Source organism: Scomber scombrus, chromosome 8 (assembly GCF_963691925.1).
Source record: "Scomber scombrus chromosome 8, fScoSco1.1, whole genome shotgun sequence".
Lineage (NCBI taxonomy): Eukaryota > Metazoa > Chordata > Actinopteri > Scombriformes > Scombridae > Scomber > Scomber scombrus.
In genome coordinates this window covers 6,710,582-6,734,490 of record NC_084977.1, presented here as the reverse complement: position 1 = coordinate 6,734,490, position 23,909 = coordinate 6,710,582, and the positions used below count along the sequence as shown (strand labels likewise).

General features: G+C 41.8%; 2 protein-coding genes across 2 annotated transcripts in view; both read right to left on the bottom strand.

Annotated features, from left to right (window-relative positions):
• crocc2 (ciliary rootlet coiled-coil, rootletin family member 2) overlaps window positions 1-16,470 on the bottom strand; it is a 33,511-nt gene extending 17,041 nt beyond the window's left edge. Inside the window, exons 1-13 of the mRNA XM_062424371.1 lie at window positions 16,414-16,470; window positions 15,018-15,197; window positions 14,797-14,880; window positions 14,368-14,376; window positions 5,492-5,650; window positions 5,320-5,403; window positions 4,107-4,210; window positions 2,830-2,974; window positions 2,264-2,370; window positions 1,478-1,684; window positions 578-674; window positions 299-388; window positions 64-198 (exon numbers count right to left, since the gene is read on the bottom strand). Coding sequence (XP_062280355.1) covers window positions 64-198; window positions 299-388; window positions 578-674; window positions 1,478-1,684; window positions 2,264-2,370; window positions 2,830-2,974; window positions 4,107-4,210; window positions 5,320-5,403; window positions 5,492-5,650; window positions 14,368-14,376; window positions 14,797-14,880; window positions 15,018-15,197; window positions 16,414-16,470 — 1,458 coding nt within the window. The remainder of the gene's footprint in view (window positions 1-63; window positions 199-298; window positions 389-577; window positions 675-1,477; window positions 1,685-2,263; window positions 2,371-2,829; window positions 2,975-4,106; window positions 4,211-5,319; window positions 5,404-5,491; window positions 5,651-14,367; window positions 14,377-14,796; window positions 14,881-15,017; window positions 15,198-16,413) is intronic.
• Window positions 16,471-16,871: 401 nt separating this feature from the next.
• Window positions 16,872-23,648, bottom strand: klhl30 (kelch-like family member 30). Its single transcript, XM_062424590.1, has 8 exons — window positions 23,564-23,648; window positions 22,140-23,009; window positions 21,847-22,042; window positions 21,227-21,313; window positions 19,699-19,854; window positions 19,253-19,441; window positions 17,626-17,771; window positions 16,872-17,499 (listed from the first exon to the last, which is right to left on the bottom strand). Exons 2-8 carry the CDS (start codon window positions 22,911-22,913, stop codon window positions 17,251-17,253), a joined length of 1,797 nt encoding a protein of 598 aa, XP_062280574.1. The 5' UTR covers window positions 22,914-23,009; window positions 23,564-23,648; the 3' UTR covers window positions 16,872-17,250.
• Window positions 23,649-23,909: the final 261 nt, after the last annotated feature.

The following is a 23,909-nucleotide window of genomic DNA, read 5'->3' as shown; positions in this document are numbered from 1 at the left end:
GTGGGGAACAACTTCTCTAAAACATATGCAAAGAGGAAAGAGCAGCAAAGACAATTGTTGGACCTGTGTTTGTTTCTGGTGCTTGGAGAAAACATCCTGCACTGCAATCAGCACAGTGCTCTTCAGAGGAGATCGGCCGTGGAGAGGTGACGAGGACACACTTTCAGAGCCACTGCTATCAACCTCACTGCCAACCAGCTGGATATTCATTGTGGAAAGTGGAAAAAACAAGATTTAAAAAGTTTAATGTTTGCTAACAAAATGCACTTTGTTGTTAAGTTTTTGGTTTTGTTCTGACCTGGTGAACATGGCTTAATGTTTTCTGGAGGGCTTGGATCTCTGCATGGAGGACCTCCATCTCTGCTTTATCCTCTGTTCTCCTTGTCTCCTAAGCAGGAAACCATTAAGGTCAGATAAGCAGCACACATATAGCACGCCTGACATTCCCCAGACTCTTGCCCCTCTAGACAAGGAAGTTGTGGAGTTTATCAAGCTTAAGGTCCAGACTACAGCCAATTTAACCCCCTTAACAACCCGTCTATCTGCCAAATCCCACTCCTGATTTCCTGGATCTCACCATCCTGTCCAGACTGAGCTGCATGGTGTTAAGACTGGCGTCCTTCGCACAGTTCTGGCTCCGGAGGTGCTTCAGTGTGTCAGTCAGCTCCAGGACTCTAGATACGTCAACATGCGTGTAAATGGACGGAGAATGAAATCACAAACGCACACAAAAAGTTCCATGAGACACTGAAGACACAAGACTGGCATGTACTCCACCCTCTACTCGACCATCAACGCTATCATATTCTCTGCATACAATCCTTGGGATTAGCAATGACTTTTGATAAGATCAAAAGCTAGCTAAGACCCCGAACACAAAAGGCACTGACATTCGTTACAGGAGCAATGCTTCACTCAAAGTATCCTCGTGCAAGAATTTAATGATCAAAGCCTTTGTAAACTTCTGGGGTTCCATCAAGGGGATTGAATTTGGCTTTCCTTTCAGTGATAGCGAGAATGTGCATTTTGCAATTGATCAAGCGATTGCACGTAATGCGACCTCGAGTCCAGAATTCATTTTTGATGCTTTATTCTTTCCTGTGGTCCTGATCAGCTGGACCAGACCAAACGATGTACCATAAATGTACAATATACTGAGAAATGAGAAATTGGTCTACTAATAGAGATTCTGCCATACAGTTACATATACAGGTATCTATCCCATTGTATCTGGTAATTGTGTGAAATGGTTTTGATCATTAGCTTGATAACAGCTTTATGGTAATATTAGATAAAACAGGCAAAAAAGCTTCTAGATTGGAAAGAAATGCACCATGTCATGATATATATTGATAGAAAAATGCATGTATGGCGATATCTTATCATGTTCCTTTGGCTGCCATTTTCACAAGACAGGAAGCAAACTCCTTATAATAAATAGACCCAAATCAATAGCTAAGTCTGGAAATGACTTCACCTGGAATTAAGTTCAACTTTCTCTGCATCCCAGCGACCCTGAAGCTGCATGGCCTCTTTGAGCTTCTCCTTCAGCTGCCTCTCCAGTGCTGACATCTCCGCGCCACTAGAGGTGCTCTCCTGTGTTACTCTGGCCTCCATGTTCATACAGGCAACATGCAGCTGCTGGCTGGCAGCGACACACTCCCCGCGCATATCAGACAGAGTCCTGTTGAAGAGAGTCATGCGCGTCATGGTTTAGAAAGCGTGTCAGACACATGAAAAGGTAAGAAAAGATGACGTGCTGTTTTTTTCACTCCTACAGTTGTGAGCCATTAGTCTAATTAAACAACAGTCTGTTTGTATTTGAAAAGGATGGATGTCTGTAGTGATTAAGCTCCAGGATCAGGGCTCACTTTGAAGTACGTTCAGTTTAAGTTACAGAGCAGCCTGTGACATGATCACAGCCGTCTACGAGCTGAGCAATCACTATTAAAGCAAATTACTCTTCAGTGCTGCTCACAGTGGTCGGACATGATAGAAGCCAAGTCTTACAGGGCTCAAGCTATGTGCTGATGGATGATTTCAACAGTGAGTAAAGACACCTTAAGCTATCTGTCCCCCCAGTGAGGAAACAATGAGCAGGGAGACTGGCGACCCTGTTGACCTGCTCCACTTTGATGCTTGGCTGAGAGAGATGGATTGTGGTTGCAGTCGTGAGTGTGAGACACAAGAGAGAGAAAGAGAGGCGGGGGTTCTTGTGGAATCCCGAGTCACCGGAGGGATTCTGGCAGCGCGCCACGCTCACCTGTCAGTGAAAGTCCTTAGCTGGCTGAAAGTGCTCCGCAGGGAGGCGGCCTGGCGCCACAGGGCTCTGACACGAGCCTGTTCACGACTCGAGCGGGAGGAGCACGTCTGCAGAGGGAAAAACACAACAAGGGGACAAGGAACTGGAGGGGTGGGTGGCAAGGGTCGCCTAAAGCGAGCGATGGCACCTTTCATTTTTATTGTGATCCCAAACAGATGCAACACTGGAACTCCTGGACACACACTGGCACACATACAAGTAATTGGATTTCCCTGAATCAACAGATGTAGCCCATTTACAGCACGAACGCCAGATTGTTTGCACAAAATTTTCCTCCCCCTCAGCAGTTGGAATGTTTTCACAGGAAACAACAACTCAAAAATCATAGCAATGAAACGAACAGGGAATGAGAGTGAATAGTCGAAACTGGCTATGAATGGAATTCCTACCCCATGTGAACTCAACAGGACTTTAATTGCACAATCTCTGCGCAGAGAGGGATAAACTTGAGCTTTCCCTGTTGCTTTTCTGACTCAAGCACTTCATTTTTGTGGTTTTTCGCTCACCTCTTGCTCTCTGCGCAGACGGGTATCACACAACTCGATGTCTTCGCGGGCCTTCCACAAGCTTTCTGTTAGCCCTTGGTTGACCGTGCCTGCCTGCTCCAGTTGTTCCCGTAGCATAGAATTGACTTGGCTGAGGTTGGCACACCTGGAAATAACAAGCTTTATGACACAGAGAGTACTTGGAAAGAACTTTAATACTTCTCAGACAAACAAGTGTCATGACACCTTCCAATGATCCCCCAACAGCTCTCAAACCCCATCACTCATACTGCCAGTATATCAGCCTTAGATTTCCAGCTTTTAGATCCACCCATGCCTACCACACTTATAGGGTGAACATGTGTGACAGTTTTATAACATCTGTGTCAAGATAGATTTAATTTCAACCAGATCTGCTTGTAGAGTCATTTACAAAAATGTTTACATCATTCTCACACTCAACACACCCTATTACAGTAAAGCATGCCACATCGCTACGTTGAGTTATCTGTCTGAGAGGGAGCCAAGCCTGTGTTTGCATGTATGCGATGATTCTGTTTAAAGGGGAATGAGAAACAGGGAAGGAGGGATTCAGTAATCCCGACAACAAGCGAAAACATATAAGTAATGGTTGTCGACTTAATCTCGACATTACGAAGTACTTAAGATGGATAAAGCTCGGTAACAATGCAGTAAGTGACATTTTTAGGCAGTGAAAATTATCAGCTCCTGGCAAAGATTCTGCCTTGGGCATTTCAAATAAAGTTCCATGACTGTATAAATCATAGGGTATTAAAATCTGGCCTCAGCTGCAGAGCTTGGCCCACACTTAATGTGAAGCATCATTAAAATGCTTTGGAGGAGAGAGCCAACATAGTGCCACTAATTTTCTCTGACAAATTGGATGCTGAGATTATCTGCCAAGGGCAGGTTCTGCCTTCTCCCTGAAGCATGGGCAGGGAAAAAACAGCAGGAAGGCTGGAGAAACTGCTGGGGATATCTCTGGTCCACACATTTTTCAGAAATATTACAGCTAGAGTTCTGCTTCTCAACAAGAAAAAGAGAAAGCAAAACAGGAGCAAAGTTCTAGTAGGTTTATCTGTATATTTACTGCTCTAAGTCTGCATCTAAACAGGGACTTCCTGTTGTTGTAGGTTTTCTACATTTCTGGATTCCAAATTTTGTGTGCTTTTTCTGAAACTTTTCCAATATGTACTGCTTAGGAATACAGAATATGAGCTAGTTTCCTTGCTTGAGGGGATCCTGGCTACCTGTACTGGACGGCACTCCTCACTTACCTCTTCTGCTCCTCCTCCAGCTGAGTAGACTTGTTCTGGACAGCCATGTTGAGATCTTGCTCTGCCCGCTGCAGACGCTGGGTTGAGTCCAGGTGGGCCTGCAGCTGAGCACACACACACACACACACACACACACACACACACACACACACACACACACACACACACACACACACACACACACACACACACACACACACACACACACACACACACACACATACAACCACCAACCCGGACATCAGCATTACTGGCATCCTGATAACCCTTCAGTGTATGGTAGCAGTAGTAAGTTTGCAGTTACCTAATATTTATAAAGAAACATAATTACAGTGGAAATCTGCTAATACAAATTCTCTGTGGGTGCCGCTCCGCCAAGAATAATATTTGGATGAATAAAATACATTTAAATACAAGCCAAAATCTTATTCACAACATTAAAGTCCGTGTTTTACTTACTTAGTTATGAATGATTCCTTCACCGGTTTAGAGATTTTCATTGCTTGCATAAACAACCGGATTCAAACAAATTGGCATAAAGAAAGATTATATTGCAACACAATTCTTCTGGTTTCTGCTCGTGGCTAAATGAATTATAACAAGTTAAAGAAAAAACATTTCGATTCCATGGGACAAACATGAGTTTAAAAGTCCCCCCTCTACACAACTTATTGTTACTTCAGTTGGATGTTGCAGAATGATGTATGTGCAGAGTTTGGCTGTTTTCACATTCAGCTGCTGAAAGTTTCTCTGTGCTCACCTCAAAATCGGAGTGAAACTTGTGCAGCCACAAGAAGGATTTGTAACATCGCAACTAGTTTGGAGCCAGTTGTGGTCCAATATGTAACTTACACGAGTGCGATGTGGCAACTTGAAACCTCCAGTGCACAAACACTGAGGATAGACTTCACAGTGAAGAAGGAGGAGACATCTTGTATTCAACAGTTTAGACTTTTAAGAGGAAAAATTCTTGCATATTTATAGGTTGTGGATTTTTTAATCAGAAAGAAGGAGTAGAGGTAGTGTGAGGATTATTATTTTATATATCCTTAAACATCTGGAAAAAAGGCATGTGGAGGGGATCTTTATTGCCATATTTAGGATATAACCACTTCTAACTTTCGCCCAGTTGGCTCTAAGGAGCAGACTGGTCTATATATGACTCTAGTGGGTAATTTGACTTTTTGAACATCATGCAACAATTTTGACGTACCAATAATCTCATCTTCTCAGACTCTGAGGTCTTTACCAGCACCTGCTCTTCTAGTTCTCCACACCTCCTCTTATATTGAAGAACCTGTTAGAAAACAAGCATAAGGTGTGCAGTTTGAGCCAAAGGAACCATTCAAGATTTCTGACTGGTGAGCTCCGTTTCCAGTCTGCACCTTAGTCTGCAGCTTCTGAACAAGTTGTGCCTGTCTCTGCTGGGCCTCCTGGTAGACCTGCAGTCTTTGTCTGTAAGCTCTCTCTTTGCTATACAACTGCAGGGATCCTGCTGATACACTGTCCTGGTCTGAGTCCACTCCTGATTGCAGCATCAGTATCTGATTGAGATGGATGGAGAGAGGGAACAAATTAACTTAAAGGCTTTAAGCTTATTACATTCTGTTTTATTGGCAGCGTGTCACAGAGGTGTTGATTAAAGTTAATGGTCATTTTAGTGGCTGCTGTGGTGGTGTTGTACTGGGTTATATGCACATCCTGCCGTTCACAAGGATTTATTGCACACCAAATGTGTTAGATTACACTTTATTACACTTATCAATCTGAGATACCAATGATTAATGATCACATAGCATATGTAACAGTCTACTGTCGGTTGTGTTTGAAAAAAAATGTTAATGCATGAGAGGTTTGTGCAATGCATGTTTGAGGAATTCCACATATGCGTTTTAATGCCAAAAAGAACATATTACTTTACACCACTCATGATGGGTAATTTCTATGGTGACATGATTCAGTGACATTAATACTGATGAGGTTTAAAATGTGTACAGTATGTTTCCCACAAGAGCAGAAACCCAATAACGATCCATGTTTGATTGACGAGACAAATCTAGAGACTCACTGTATTAATTTAGTGATGATTGGACAAACAGTGGCTAGACTAGAAAAATATGGTACAGTAGCCTGCAGATTGTCTGAGTACAGTATGTTTGTATGTTGATGTTTATATGTGTGTGACTGTGCGTCTGTCAAATGCATCGTAAAACATTTCTCATGGTGGAATCTCATATCCTCTCCCGTATCTGAAATCCAAATGTCCTGTAACCTCTCAACCTCACACAACCTAAACTCCCTCTGAACCACCCACTCTCTATGCTGGTGCCAGACACCCTGTCCTCGCTAATACAAACCACATGGCCCCAGAGCACTACAACACACTGCGTGCCTCCAGCTGCCCTCGCCGACTTCTCATTTAAAAAAGAGAGGAAGGGAGCGAGAAGCTAGAGAGAGAGAGAGCCCCCTCCCCTGCAACACACTCCAAACCACCATCCAAGCCCTTCAAATCAACCCTGCGACCCGCTCCCTCCCTCCTCTCCTCTCTTCTGTACCTCATCTCTTCTCTGGGTGCTTAATCTCTCCAGCAGTCTCCAAGAGAGCCAAGACAATAGTCTCACTGTTCAACACTGGACCCAGCCACTTTGCCACCATTATTAACACATTTTCAAATGCCCTTTTCAGAATTTTATGCTACAAACTACACCAACGGCCATCGTGCGCTTGGCTCTGTGCTTTCTGTGTTTTTCTCCAAGGACCTGGAGAGCACAAAAGCTTCTTTTTACTGCCCGTTGTTGAGGTGACAGCTTTAGGGACTGAGAAGGGAGGAACAACATGGGCGGAGTGTTTGAAACACACAGAACTGCAGCAGCTGTGTTTAAAGGGACTCCTGGAAACAGCTGTGTGTGGAGCATTAGTGATTATGCATCTTTTCAAGTATTTTGGCACAACTGTAGCAATAACACTGACTTACTAACAAGCAATGTACTTTGTGAATACACCTTCAATACATGGCCTCAGCACACAAGTTTTACTGTATTACAGCACATGAGAACAATCTGTAGCTATGGAGAATTATACAGGGGTTTAATGCTGTTACAGTTTTTTTTGGAGGGTAGGGTGGGGGGTGGGGGGGCAAACCACAACAATGTAGTTCATATACAGAGATTGTGGTTAACGTTCACAAATTACTTGAAGTCAACCTTGTAATTTTACGCTCATAAATGCGAGACGCTAAATCGTTTTCACATATTTGCCACCAATAAGCAACCGTGGCTGGATTAGCCTATTTTGGGGTCCTCATGTAAAAATTGGCCTTTGTGCATCATCACCACCAACACCTCTCTCTTTGTTGTGTACTGTCACCTAGTAATAAACATTTATTTAGAAATATACACCAAGTGAACACAATGCAACCTACAATAACTGATTTTTGGCCACTTGGGGGCAGCAGAAACAAGCTGTGAATGCAACACTGTTACTATTATCACCATTTAAGTTGATAGCTAGCTTGTTAGGAAACTGCTGCATATTTATAAATCCAGCAGATGCAGGTCAATATTAGCATTCCTACTTCTTGGGGGAATCTACAGTTTACACAATATACAATGTTCTAAGAGGTAGGGAAACGAGTTACGGGTATCAGTATAGGGACTTTGAAGAATGCAATCCTCATTCTGATGTGTTGTATTGAGTGTACCGACTGAAAGGAAAATGTGGAGCTCAACTATGTCTACCAGCTAGTTGCTAACCTTATCTGTCAGTCATTTGATTCTGGAAAGGTTATGTACAGTGAGATTTAGAGCTTTTTAGCACAACACAGCTGCCTTCTTTGGCAGAAAATGATTTATGAGAGAGGTTAGAGGAAAACAATGAGCTGAAAGATGCTATGAAGCTCAACAAAGCTGAGAGGATCTGCAGCCTTAGACGATAAATCTCTGTAGCTTCATATACAGTACGAGTCACCGATCAATTCATTGCTAATCTACAAACATTGATTATAGCTGTATTAATAATGAAACTACTAAAATACTTTGTGCCATGGGTCCCTTTTAAAATAATATCCCAAACAGACAAATTTTTTTTAAAGATATGTTTTGGGGCATTTTGGCCTTTAATGGGCAGCTGATAGTGGAGAAGCAAACAGGAAACAGGAGGAGAGAGAAGGACATGACATGGGTCCCCAGCCGGGGTCCATACAAGGACATTACGGATACGAGGCATAACGCAGTAAACATTTGGCTACCAAGGTGCTCCCAATATCCCAATAACCTTATATGATACACACAATGAATCTTGGGCTTTTGTGGCTTTTAAGAGTCTGTGGCTGCAGGACAACAGCCTCTACTGTCCAGTTAAAAGTTCAGCATTAGTGGAGACTCACCACTGTAAATCTTCAATGTCATATCACAACCTCGAGTCAGAAACATGACCATAACTTTTCTCACTTTGACCTGGAGTTGTGTTTCCTGAGCTATGTGTGGTCTACCTAAAATGCAGACATACACACAGCCTACAGCTGGATTGTCAAGCCAATGACACACTTTTTTGATTTGTTTCTATACAAACAAAGTGTTTAATTGTGAAATAATCCCATGTTTTTTTGCATATTGTATGCAGCATATGTTGTCTGCTGCTCCTACAGACTCCACCCTCCTTACCTTCCTGTGCACTCAGTGACCAGGTGTCTCTGGCAACTCCTCCAGGTCCCCGCCCTGCCCTGATGAGGAGTGTTGTTTGTGCTTTTTCATACATAGCTGCAGTGTGTGGGCTTCTTGCCAGTGCCTCGCCCCTGCTCCGCACACTACAGAGAGGACGCTTTTTTTTTTAATGGTTTCTCCCCAGTCAGCTGTAAAGCAGGAGGCCGCGGGCTGCTCTGGATTAACCATGCTCCATGCAGGAAGCTCCCAAGAGGGCGCCATAACAGTCTGCTGTGGAGACCCCCGCCTTTGCTAAACTCCCCTACACCACCATCTACTCCGCTGCTCTGTTTGCATCATTAAATCTCATCACCCTCATCTCCAAGTGAGCTTGAACTCATTGTTCATCACAACACACCCTTCCATTGGTGACTGTAAAAAGGCAAAAGAGAGAGGCGAGTAATCCCAGGACTCCATCTGCCCTAACTCGGGGGCTTATAGGGCTTACTGGGGGCCCAGAAGTGTGCTCACTGAACACCCTTTCTATTTACGATCTGCCTCAGAGTACAATCACTCTCCAGCAGCCTCAATGGCCCCCTAATGTGGGCTGAGCCCGGTCCTAACATAGCCTAACTCTTTGAGGTCATCTACTACCATTCAGCAACAATATTCAAGATGCAATTTATACGAAAACAGCCTTTTCGTCATGGTATGTTTTATGCCTCCATATGGTTGCTATGGTTCCTTTTTTTTTTTTTTTTCACTCCCAAGTATCTGTTTCTTGAGCCCCCGCTTATGTTTCCAAAGTAAAAAGACTTTTCCGCCTCTTAAAATGTGCTTTGAATTAGCTTTTTATATTTCTTGATATTTATGATTTGTGCCACTCCTTGTATTGTCTCTTTTGATGAATATTTCAAACAACATCAAGGGATAATCTTGCTTTGATTCATCTGCCAACAAGCAACAAGAGAATCATTTTCAAGGCCCTCGTGAAGGCTTTGGTGTTTGGGCCAAAGCTTGCTGCCTTGCTCATGTGGTAGATCAAAATCCAATCCATTTCAGTTACCATGTTATGATTGCAATATTCTCCCGCTGACCTAATGTCACAACATTTGGAGATCTGATAACTCACCAGTTTATCTAATCTTTCAGCTGGGGCTCTTCTTTTTTTTTTTTTTGTGAAATGCCTTGCAGTCATTCCTCTCCTCTTTTATAAGCACGCAGCGCTGGCATTGTTGGGTTCGTACCTTTTTATCTACACAGAGATACACATCCAGGCACATCCAGTGACTACTCCACATTCTCGGTCTCTGTCTTTGTATCTCTGATTCACTCGGGGCGACATCTGGCCATGAGCGCACCAGTCCAGCCAGCATGTGAAGGGTTACAGCTGCAATCGTTTTCCCTGGCTTGGCCTGGGCCCAGAGGCTTAATAAAGGGAATTAATGGAGTGCACTATCTGTCAAATTCCTAAACACAGCTGGAGCGGATGTCCATCGCCCCCAAGCTGCCCAAAACTTACTATCCTACTTCAACAACATACCCGTCCCCCTTTTTTTCCCCCCCTTCGCGTTACCCCCTGAGTGCTGACTCTGTGAAAGAGCCCCAGCTGATTGTGAAAGCTGTTTATGTATCATCACTGGCGGTAATTACACAACGTGGGATAACAAACAGGGAGAATGGAAGTGAGGAGGGGGCGAGCGTGTAGAGTGGAGTGGAGTGAACTTTTCAGTTTGTGGGGACAGCTGCTGCAGTGGCATACGGGGGGGATACAAGTGATCTGTGTAAAGACAGCCAAACTAATAATACATGCAGTGTATTCACACAAGCATGCAGCTGCGAGGGCTGCGTAACGCTCAGCACGGTACCCGCGGCAAGGACGACGCCACACATACACCCACTGGAGTCAGCTCAAGACTTCACATCTGATTAGACAGTCTTGACATGTGAAAAAGAACTGAAAAGTGCGCTAAATGTTTGACTTTAAAGTCAGGTAACATGAGCAGCCTAATGTCAAACGTTGAAAAGGTTTAATGGAATACTTTCATCAGGATTTCTGCGCCGGGGATGGGCTTTTAGGCGTATTTTCTCTGGGGAATGGCAATTAATTTTTACAATTTCGTGATAGTTGACAGAGTCCGACTTTTTTTGGCAGCGCTCCATGCAAACTGCAGCCTATATGAAAGGGGTTTGTGCCAGGAGGAAAAACACACTGGAAACAGAGGGGGGGTAGCAGTGTAAAAGGGGACAGTAACACAATCCCTAAAAACAGACTTTATCAGCTCCAACTATGTTTGACAGGGTTCTTGTGCAGGAACTCGGGGGGATTCGAGATATCAGAGGGCGCCGGCGAATGGCAGTTGGTGTCAGAAATCATTCAGCAAGACTTTATCTTTATCCAACTGACTGCCGCGCTGCAGTATTGTGCAGCCCGCTCTCTAAAGCAGTCGAGGCAGTAGAGGTATGGATGTCCGTGTCTGAGAAAATGCACACTGGCAGGACTCCAAAAGCAACACAGAGGGTTCAGAATTCACCCCAACATGCTCTCCAACCTCCCCCAGGCCGTCCAACTCGCAAACTGGGTCAAGGTTTATCCCGGTTCAGGTGCAATTTGCCAGGGTCACCAGAGATCACGCTGAGTGACTTAACAGAGACACAGAGGAAGGCTTTTAGAGTCCAGGTGTGACTTCACCAGTATTGCGTTAACGGTCTGCTGTCAAGTCACAAAGAGTCAAGGATAGCTGGGGAAATGTGGGGATTTGGGGATAACTAGGTTTGCTTCTCAACTGTCACGCAACTGACACTCTTACACAGATATATATTACATGTGACAACTATATCTACTGTGGAAAGATTCAATACAATGTCAGAAAACACTCTGCTCTGCTGTCTATTGTTATTTTGCATCTGCTAGGGAGTTACTAAGCAACAAATACTTGAATACAGTAATATAGACGGAGAGATTAAAGCTGAAGGAGCGATTAACACCTCACTGCTGCTGGTTTTGAAGTTTCTTTGTTTTTGGCTCGGTACATAGTGGAATGAAAATGACCTGGTCACATTGCATCAACCTGATCATAAAGTTTATGGAGCACATTGGCCTCAAAGTAGTTATGAGAGCTGGTAGTTCGACTGTTGGAGTTGACAGAAGGGCGAACTCCAGCTGTGACCCTGTGGCTGTAGGATGGTTGTCACTGTATGGGTAAGGGAGGGTACCTGGTCATCACTGGTGTTGAGTGCACAATAAGCAACAGTAAAACTGCACTGTAGACGCTACACTGAAGGTGGAAATGTACACTTATCCTTGAAGAAATGCAGAGTTAGAAGTAATGTGAGTTTTAATTACCAGGAAAATTATCCAGTGAAATAATATGGCAACTGGGACTAATGCTGACTTGAATGCCTCTGAAAGGAGATCAAGAACCAGCAACAATTTCCAAAAGGGCTTTTCAACAAAATATTAAATTGTAAAAAGAATATGGAATAATGGATTATACAGGACTGGGTGATATGACTGAAATCACATCAATATGAATATTTTTTTTTATGTGTAAGATTTTCTGATTTATGTTTATTGCATTAACTATGTTCCACTGTTATTCCTTACCATCCAAACATACAGATTTCTTTATATGGACAACAAAGACTACAATAACTCAGTGAGTCATGTGTTATATTGAATTGATGACAATGTATGCGATGTGTTGGCTTTACTTACAGTTTGCTTGGAGTGATCTCATGCCAATTAGTGGTCAGTAAATGGTGGAAAGTAAAGAGCATTTACTCATTTCTAGTAGTTAAGTATAATTTTGAAAAACTTGTATTGTACCTTACTTGAAGGAAATATTGTACTTTTTACTGCACTACATTTCTTTTAGTGACTAGTGACTTTTCAGTTGAACATTTTTTGAAGAAATATATGATAAGCTTATGACCTTGTGACCTTTTACTAAGAAAACAGTATCTAGAACAGGGGCCCCTTTTAACATTTCAGATGTTCGTGAGTTGTTAGCAGTTCCAGTAAGATTTCCACTCTAACCTCTCATATGGTTTAATTCAAATAACAGTTTGAGGCCTGAAGAGGAAAAAATGATCCAATATTTCACAAAAAAATATTTAAAAAATTCCAAATATTTATGCAAATGCATGTAGCAGTCCAGTCAATCTAATATCATTCACAGGTGTAAAGTTTCAGCAGGCACAGTACTTTTACTTTGGTTACTTTTGCTGATAAGACTTCTGTACTTTTACTCGAGTGAGATTTTAAATGCAAGACTTTTACATTATTGTACAGTACTTTTACTTAAGTCAAAGATCTGATTACTTCTTCCACCAATTATGTCAATATACAGTTTGAATTGAGCTGAATTGATCTATACTGTGAGTGATATATGACTTCAACAGTATTATGGGAGTAAATAGAGTATAGTACATTATCTCCACATGGGTGCCACAGCCGAGGGAGTGCATTTGGCTCAGGGACACTGATTAGCACACTGCATTAACATCACATAACAGCAGCGCTGCCAATCAATCATGCTGTTGTGCACAGAAAAATAGGAAGGACGAGACGGCAGCTTTCACCGGAACAGACGGGTCACAACAGGAGTCTCGCAATGAACCTCTTGACATGTCAGCCGCTGCAAGATAAAACATTCAGCTGTGTTATAATTCCTCTGATCTTTGTAGGTCTCAGGCTTACCCTGCACCTCCACTCCTTAAAACTGCTACTCAGTGGTGTGGGCATCAAATATCATCAACACTTGCTTATGTTTTTTCTATTGAGCGCCTTTTCACACATCTAAAAATACCAACAAAATAAATACGCTATATATATCTGCCAAGCTAATTAGGTTATATTTATAGCCTCGGTTTTAAAATAAGTTCCAAGAGTAAAGTAAGCAGTGGGAGTTCATTAGATTTAAGCAGCAGAATGAGGGCAGTGTTATCACAAATGGCTGCTTTGTGCGCCGGGGAAAAATGAGCTTTTTCTTCGACGGTCTCCGGGGAGGAGGCCGGTGACCTTCACAATTTTCCCCCAAAACAGCAGCCCGGCTACATGGAGGGGCAACCATGGGGGGGCTATGAAGGGAGACGCCGGTCCTCGTGAGCATAGGGGGTCTGAGTCTACCTGAACAGACCACAAGGAAACCCTTCATGAACCCCCGCTCCCTCCCCCTCTTATTTACACGTACAAACACGTTGCACACATGCACCCACACATACTCACACACACACACACATACAATGGATGCTTATATGGTTCTTACTGTAATGTATAAACTGTAGTTCCTCAGCTGCTAATAAAAGAAAAATGCATGACATAAAAATGCGCTTGTGCCAAGTTACATTTATTCAACCGTGAGTCTGTGCAGCATATACTCACTTTTCACTACACTACATGCAAAGCTGATTCAACCTTCCCACACTGTTTGTTTGCTCAGAACCAAAAGGCTTTCCCTGCTGGAAAAGAGCGTCCTTGCACCGATGTTTACTGTAACCTTATTCCATTTCAAAAGCATGAAGCTTTTTCACAGTCAATGCTCCAGTGTGGCTGACCTTCTTGATCTCCTCTCCAAACAAAACTGCACAAAATACACCCGTCCGCAGTGTTACTGTACACGCTCCAACTCCTCCTGTAAGAGCTGCACAAACATCTGACATTATAAACAATGTTTGCCAATGCATTCTCAGTGGGGGAAACACAGCCAGTGTGGGAAACAGTAAACACTTTCTTGTATTAAAAAAAAAGCGAGCTGCTTTAGAGAGACCGATCTGATGAGGTGCGAGTCATCGTAGTGGTTACACATGTTCACGGTAGCGTAGTTATGTTCGTGAGCAGGCTAGATCAGATTAGATGATGATGTGTATCAGATGGGCTTCCGAAGAGGATATCACCTGCATCCTTTTTGTGTGCTTACTTCTTAGTTTTTTTTTCCATTTCTGCTGCAGAGTAAACTTTCTACTATAATGGCATGAATACAATGAATGCTAAAAATCTAAATAATGTTCCACAGCTTGACCTTGACCCAAGAATGTGTCAGTCCTACCCTGTCTGTGAGACCGGCCTGTTTGACTAGCCGCTCGTCACGGTCCGTCTGGCTCGGAGACAGCTGCTCCCTCGAGGCCCTGCTCTCCTCCGGCTCACTGACCTCAGAGCTCTCACCTGGGATTAAGAAACAGATCATGCATACAGAAGTGTCAGTCTTACCGCATGGGATGTATTGATAACTGATATCCAGCAGGGCGGTTGAATGCTTTTGTTTTGCGCGTTTGGATTACAGTAGTCCTCCTTACCGGCGTCCTGCTCGGCCAGGTTGCCGGTGATGATCTGGCGGATGCGGGTGAAGACAGGCGTAGGCGTGACACTGGACTCCTGTCCATCACCTCGGAGTGTCAGAGACCTCTCTCCTGAGCTACCCTCGGAGTGGAGAAAGGACTCCTCCAGCTTCTACAATCACAAAAATCACACAGACCCTTCACAACGCTGAGCAGTAAAGGCCCAACACGTCAAAGTCAAGCTATGAGGATGACAGTGGAGGAAGGAGTACTTAGATCCTTTGCTTACACAGCTGCAACAGCTGGTCAGTCAATTGAAAAAGTTAATCTGCAACAATTTTGATAATCAAGCAATCATATTAAAAGTTTTTTTTAGTTACCAAAACTTTAGTTGATTGACAAAATAATCTTAAATAATTTAAATGTTACATTGTATTGACAATTAATCCAGAAAACAATCTGCTGATAATCAATTCTAGTTAGTTAAGTAGTTGCAGCCCTGTACTTATGTAAAAGTAATAATACCAAATTCAAAACTCATGTGAAAGTAAAAACTGGCAGCAAATTTTAGTTAGAAAGTCAGAAGTAAAAGTTGTCATTATGCATAATCAACCCTTTAAGAGGTTCATATTATTATATATTTATATTATTGCATTATTATTATCAGCCGGAAATATTTTTAGGTACTTAAGTTTTGGGCATTTTTTTTAATCTAAAGTGATCAGTAATGGAGGGCGTATTCAGATCCTTTATCTAAATAAAGCAGCAATTCTGCAAAATAAAAATACTCCATTGTAAGTAATCTCTAAATCCTGAATTGAAAATGTCACTATGATAAATGTACACAAGTATTAGTGGCAAAATCCACTTAGTATCAGAAGTCTAATTGTTCATTATGCAGAAAATGGCCCTGTGACTGTTATTACTGATGCATTCATGTGCAACTGGCATTTTACTGTTGTAGCTGGTCGAGGTGGAGCTAATTCTAACATTTTTACATAGTGTTGGGTAGTTTAAGGATATCAGTACATCATAATTTATAAAGTCATTGTGTATTTTGTATATATATATATTTTTTTTATCAGTACAGTAACTAGCAGCTGGAGCTGTCTGGTGGAATAAAAAGAGCAATATGCCTTTGTGACTCTAGTGGAGCAGAAATATAAAGTCTTAAAATGGAAATGATCTAGTACAGTAAAAGTTGTGTATGTATTGTACTTGAATGAATTCATTTAGTTAAATAACATATATATTGATTTATCACCGTTTTAATCGCTGCAATACAGCATTTGCTCTGAAGAAAGTGAAGTTAGAGTGCCTCAACAGAAGTGCTGTATTCAATCTCAGCTGCTCAGATTCTACAAACTAACAGCTGATGTGTTACCAACCTGAATCACAGCCTCCAGTCCAGTTGAGTGTGCACCTTGCTCCTGTTGACCGCTCATTGCAGAAACAGCCCCACTTTTAACAATAAATATGTTAAATCTGAACCGGCTTCGTTGACAGTAATGTTGCTATAATGTTAGCTAATTAGCTTTAAACTAATACAACTTTCAGACAGAAAGCAGTCAGCTGTTGAGTCGAACAAAGAATAAACCAGGCATGTCATTAAGACGCTGCAATTAAATAAAGTAGAGCAAAATCACCCTAAACTTTGTTCCAAGAAACTTTAGGAGCGACTGCAGATATGTAGCTAATCCCAGTTGACGTTTCCAAGGTGACCACGCGCTTCCGGGCCGTTACCATAGAGATAGAATGCTGGCTTGTTTGTTGCTATGGCAGGGCCGACGCCACGAGCTAAGATACTGGATTCCTATGGGTTAATAATCAATAAACACTGTTGAAATTCTGCTTTCAAGTAGAGCTGAGCATGTTCCAGCACTTTTTATTCATAATTCCAGCATTTCAAGTCGAAAATGAAAGATATACAACAATAATATTACTTAAGCAGTAGCCCACACATCATTTCTACAAAGATTTGAATATTCACAAGCATATTCAATAACACAAGAAGTCATATTTTAAGTCAGATTTCAAACACATGGTACAAATTATAAATAAATACCTACTGGGCAGTCTAGCAAGGCCCTAAAAAAAAACAAAAAAAAAAACAAGAATACCTGAGGATCATGTAACACACTATTCTAGGATACGACAACATCCCAGGATTAACATACCATTTGCATTGTAACATAGATATGATAGGAGCACTTCTCTGTAGGCCGTTATGTTGAATCTATGGTGAAAAGCTCAGGCCAATGGGATGGGTCTAGAAAGATGGTGCAGACCCCGCTATAGAACCAAAGTCTAGGCAAGAAGCTCTCCACCTCCCAGTTGTCAGATTCTCGGTTGTAAACCTCCACCTCCACCCCGTAGTCCCCCTCCATGCCTTTCCAATGGCCTCCTGTGACGAACAACATCCCGTCCAGTGCTACCAGGCCTCCGTTCTCATGGAGCATGTGCAGGAGTTGGACCTGAAGACAGGAAGAATCAACAGAAATTACTTTTTTTTTTAACTGTATTCTTTTTTTGTTTTTAAGTTAGATTCATACAGCTGAGTGTCTTTTTTTATTTCAGTCAGCAGTTGTCCCTTAACCCACCTTCTGCCACATGTTGGCAACTGGATCGTAGCAGTAGACTTTCTTAGTGTTGTCAGCAACCAAATAAATAATTCCACCCACACAGACCGACCGAGGGGAGGACAGGTACTTAGGGATGAAGGGGGAACATATGTGGATCCAACTATCTGTAAAAACAAAAGTTGAAACTCTTGTGAAATAGCAGGATATCAAAAGAAAAGAAAAAAGAAAAAGAAATAACCCCTTAATCAGCAACTTTATAATGATTCAACACAATATATTAGGTAACAATTTGGAATACACAAACTACTTTATCAAGTATGGTTCGCTAGGGGTGACCATTAGACTAAAAATTTAAAGAAAAATGGGAATGGTCTTGATATTGAGATTTCAGATAGTGATTAGCAAAACATGTGCCAGATTAATCACACATCCACTAATTCACATACTGTCTTTCTTTACACCCAGATGATGGAAAGAGTGATCGTTTGATGTAGAACACCACATTTTTAAGTGGCGGTTAATGTCAGAAAATAACATTGTTTTGGTAACTGTTGGAGCTATTTGTTCTTGTAAGATTTAATAATTAAATGTTAATTTATTTTAAATTAGTTGGATTATAATATTAGTATAATTTCAGTTTATTTGAGTACTGGTTAATGCTTTTATTTTGAAGGTACTGTGCAGTTTGGGCACACAAGGTGAATCTATTTATATAAGAAGGCAGGCATAGGACCAGCAGGCACTGGGAAGGGTTGATGGTTGTTTATCAGGACAAGAGAGGCAGCAGACACAATTTCAAAAACAGTCAAATAAGCCGCACAAAACTTCATGCTTGCCTGGACTTTTTTTTCCCTGTGCAAAATTAATTCCTTAGATGCCTCAGTAGTCATTTGATTTTTGAGTTTATTTATTTATTTTATTTTCAAATTATGGACAAATTGCTGCTATAATAACTAGCATGTAAAATGTTACAACAGAGGAGTCTCTATGTTAGAGCCAGACCGAGATATCGTTATATATCGATATTGGCCTATCACATATATATCAGTATCGGTGTTGATGCTGTCTGATATGTGCCAATATTTTTTTTAAAGTTATATAGGCAGCAAAATAAATGTTTGTTTATGTATATATTCTGTAAATATAAGATTATCAGCTGATATATCGATATGAACATTTTTTTACTCTCTAATATCGGTATCAGCCCCAAAAATCCTGTATGGGTCGGACCCTACCCCATATATTGTATTGTGTTTGAGAAAGTGTTCTAGGAAGCAACGGATTTGGTTAAAACAGTATTAATTACAAAGTCTTTTAGAAAAATAGCTGTTCCGACGAATAGTTAGTAATTTTTGAGGAAATCTTTTTAAATGAAAAACTCACACTTGTTTTGAGACTGAAAGAAGCACAACTGGAAGAAGAATGGGCAAAATGGAAATTACTCAAGACTCAAAACAATGAAACTGGAAACGGAGCCATAAATGAGTCGACTAATAGGACTGCATGAATAATGAAAATACTGTGAGTGTATTTCCAATGTTGCAATTCTTTGCCAGTAAAAATTTGGGTGGGAAAAAAAGCGAATACCTCAGAAATATGAAGTTTTTATCTGACAGCAGTGATGTGTTGTTTCCAGCATCCTTACCTATGACAGGGTTGAAGCACTGCATGGTCAAAGCATTGTACTTCACTGCACATGAGCCAATCACATAGAGCTTCCCATGACACGCTGTGGCGGTAAAGTTAGTCACATATTTTAATGCGGGACATGTCATGGCCCAGGTGTCATTGTAAGGGTCGTAATGCTCGACCTCAACGCGGTCTGATGTCGTGCCTAAAGGAAATACATGTAAAAATGAGTGATGAGGTTGGATCATGGTCTCAAAAATGTAATCAAGAAACAAAGAGGCAGCTTAGAAAATGGTCATATTTGAAGGTATTCACCCACAAAGGTGAAATACAAGCACATTCTTTCAAAAAGATCACCTCAGAGGAGCAGAGGTAAGGGCAGATAAGCTACAGACATTTATCAGTTTTCCACTGCACTGCAGGTTTAAGGCACCACAGGCAGGACTGTATTTATTTTCTTACCTCCGATGACGTAAATCTCCCCGTTGAGCGTTGCCGACGTGTGGTTAGTCCGAGGCCGGAGCATGGGTGCCACAGTAACCCACCTCCCCTCTCTTGTGATGTACTTCCAGGTCTCTGTGGTCGACCAGGTGTTGGTATTCGTACCCCGCGAGCCTCCTGTCAGACAGACAGAAACACTTTGTCAAAATTCTGACAATGTTTTGCATTCCTCGCAATAAAAACTGATGAGTTCTGCTCAGAACTGTTTATCATTACTTCTTTGCCTTTTGCCCCAAAAAAGCTTTTCAAGTCAGTCTTAAAACAACAGTCAGGTGCTCATATGAACACTGAAAGAAGTTTTCCTCACTGTAATCATTCCTCCTGCTCATGCTGGCTATTAAAAGTTCCCCTTCAAATGAGCTTTCAATGTAAGTGATGGGGGCCAAAATCCACAGCGTGACCACTAGGGCTGACCGATACTGAATTTTTGGGGCCAATGCCAATACTGATATTAGGGAGTATAAAAATTTCAATATTGATATATCACCTGATAATCTTAAGTATACATAAATGCACATTTTTTGCAATGATCCCTCAAATGTGGTCAAACAAACACTTGTGACAAAGACATGTAATGGCAGCATGATATTTTACAGTTAATAACAAACTTGATAATAAACTTTAAAGTATAAAATGACTGATGGACTGAAAAATGACTACTGAAACAGTAAATAAACACAGACAAAAAACATATGCACGTATATATTAAACTTGAATTAAGAGAAATGATTAAATATACATAGAATGCTGCCTACATAACTCAAAGTTCAAAGTACTTTATTTGTCATTGCCACAAGAACAACAAGTCAGCGCAGCATCTCTAGAACATTTTTAGGAAAGAAAGTTAAGAAATTTGCAATACTACAATAAAAAAAAAAAAAAAAATAGATTGCACCATACAGAACTAAAATCAATAAAGTGCAATAAAAATAGAAGTGCATTAGCTGAGGGCAAATGTTGCTGCTAGTGCAGACCCTGCAGTTCAGTCTGTGATAGACTAATTTTGGCTGATAATATCGGCTGACTGATATATCGGTCGGGCTCCAGTCCACACAGTTATTTTGTGTAAAAACCAAAACACATACTTATATGAGGCTTCAGCAGTCTGAGTTAGTCATATCAAGTGGATGTCTGCCACATTTACAGTCTTTTTAGCATCAAATTCCCTCTTTGTGTTTCCTCGGACAGTGTTTCCCTGTTGAGCTGTGGTGGAAGTATAGTAACAAAAAGAGGGACTTTGGCACTAAAAAGACTGTAATGTTGAAAGATATCTACTTGATTTGACTCATTTGGAAGGCTGAAGCTTCATATTAGCTTCAGATAAATATTTTTGCACAGGAGGACTGTGGATTTTGGTCCCCATTGCTTACACCGTAAGTGCATTAAGGATCTTCTAATGGTCGGTATGAATGACTATGACTGTTGTTTTTAAGACGGACTGGAAAAACTGTGAAACCATCCTTTAAAGAGTTATAAACACTTAACCCACCTGTGACATACACATCATTGTTCAAAGAGACCAAGGAGTATCCCCACTTGTTAGGGTTGGGGAAATTCGGGAGCTCATGCCACTGTTCTGCAGAGAAAAAGAAAAGGCAGATTATGTTAGACCATCATTGAGAAAGAGAGGGAAACATGTTAACAGTTTTCACAAATGACAATGACAGATGACAAATCTACACCAGTGGAATTAGGACCATTTAAGTGAAAGCAAGTCAAAGTGAGGTTACTGCTCACTGGCCCGAAAACAACCACGAAATGTAACTTTTCTGGCACAGCCTCCGATACTGTGGCCAGAGTTGTCGTGCCTCAACATGAAACCAACGATCTTAGAATTCTTCCTTAACATGGACATGGGTACCTTCTTCCAACTCTGCACAATAAAACCCTCGTTTGAGGAACTGAGATGATGATCCAATTTTGTCACATCCAGACCACATTCCTGCAGAGCAGTTTTTCTGTCAGCACTACATTTAATGACCTGCGAGACATCTGCCAAACTGTTTCGAGGGAATCGGACAGACATTTCCCAACAAATTTCTGTTGTGAAATGGATTTTGAACTTAAACAAACTTGAACTTTTTTGGTACGGATCAGGAATGTTTGTACTTGTCCTTGTATTGTAGAAGGCACAATTCCTGGGCAACAATCTCTGCAGCCTCGGATCTCTGTCCTCATCCTCATCGGAATCATCGTCTGAGTCGTCCAGCGAACGGCCTCCCATTACAAACAGCACCTCTTGCAGGTTTGGTTGTGGACTCTGAGAGTTGACTAGGTCCATGTATTCTGGTGCCAGATCCATTTTCTAAAAATAGCAAAAGTCATGTGATGGGTTTTTTTGAAGTCTACTCAAATAATAGAAGAGAAGACGTGTGGCCAGGAGAAAGTGTGAACTCACTAACCTCTCTGTGAATTTTTTCCACAGCCTCCCTGCAGCTGGGAGAGGCCTGAACCAGGCTGTCCTTCAGCAGGTTGTCAGCCAGGTAGTCCAGGCTGAGTAGAGGGAGACGGCACAGGTTCAGGAGTTCAGGTAGGTGGCAGAGCCGAGACTCTTTGTGGTGCCCGACCCATTTCAGGATGGCCTCCACACGGGTGCACTCTGACCGGATATGTAGTCCTTCGTGGCTCAGGCAGGAAACCAGCCTGTCTTTTTCCAGTAGCAGAATCTCTTCACTTTGTTGTACTGCCTCAAAGTTCTCCAAGAGGAAAGCCCACGCTTTGGCCACAACCTCTGGGCAGCCATGGATGTCCCCAAACTCTAGGATTCCCAGGCAGTTGGTTGCATCAATCTGGTGCTGGAGGTACCTGCTGCACACTGTTCTCACAGTCTGGAACTCCAGCCGGCTGGAGGAGCAGATCAATCCCTCCACATTGCTCTGGTTGATGGTCAGTTTGCCCGTGTAGGCAAAGTCCAGCAAGCAGCTGAGAATGTCAGGATCGATATCGTGAAGCTCCACACGTGCTGCTATGCTCTCCATAAACTCCCCTGAGAACATGCAGCGGAAGTACATGCTGCAGAGGGCCAGCACGCTGCGGTGACAAGGGAAGTCCCGCCCCCCTGCACTCAACGTTACATCGACTAGTTTGGGGTGAGACCGGAGGGAGCGCAAGCCCTCCAGGATGCTCTGGGGATGGGAGGACAGGCAGAAGTCCAGGTCATCCACATTGCGCACCATTGCCAATTTTTAAATAGTTTAATCAAAGGTTAAAAATGTTTTAGGTCAAATTTTTTTTTCAAGCAGGGACGTACAACTGGTGAGTTGAGGGATTACCTGCAAGTGTAGAAGAAATACATAAATATACGTAAGAAAAAATTCTAAAAACATGTTTATTTTTCACAGAAAACCAACAATAACATTATTTAAAATTGGCAGCCCAAATAAGAAGATATTGTATTTTACATTTTTGGTGCAACTTTATCAATTACAAATTGTAAAAAATGTAGCTCTGTTCACAAAAAATGTCATATACAATGAAATACTTTTATTTAATTATAGAATGTATGGTAAAATAGAATGTGTTTTTATTCTATGGTGCAAAAAAGCCTACAAGGGAGCTCAAATTTAGAACTTAGTAATCAGTTTCTCCTTATTGACCTTTCTGATTTAGTGTGTCTCACTGAACAGTAAAATCATAGTGCCTTGAACAAAAAGTGCCCTGTCTTCTGAAGTGTTGCATCACTGTGTTGTTACAAGCACAACAAAGTAGCTTTGGCGCATGGTTAATATGACACACCAGCATGACTGCCTTCCAAAAGCCGACAATAAATCACATTTCCTGTCATCGAACACTGTGAAATTAAACAAAGAACCAACAACAAACTCACCACAGAAGCAGAGAAAGGAAATAATGGCTCATCCTTCCAGTAAAAAGGCGTTTGTACTGTAGCTGAGCAGCTATTTGGATCAACATGGAGAGGGTAGCATGGCGAAAAGCTTTTGCCATGTCATTGGGACTGGCTGCCTGTCGTTCACTCAAGTTATTTTTGGGTCTGACTGTGACGCTGTGCTGAAGTCAGATGCCAAACAACAAGCATGGGACCTGCAGCTGCTGTTACAGGCACACACTTCATGTTTTCTCAACAGGCCTGGAAGGCAGCTAAGGAGATAAATTACGTGGAAAAGCTAAGAAACAGTAACAGTAACAACGAAATAATCAGTGGCAGCCTTACA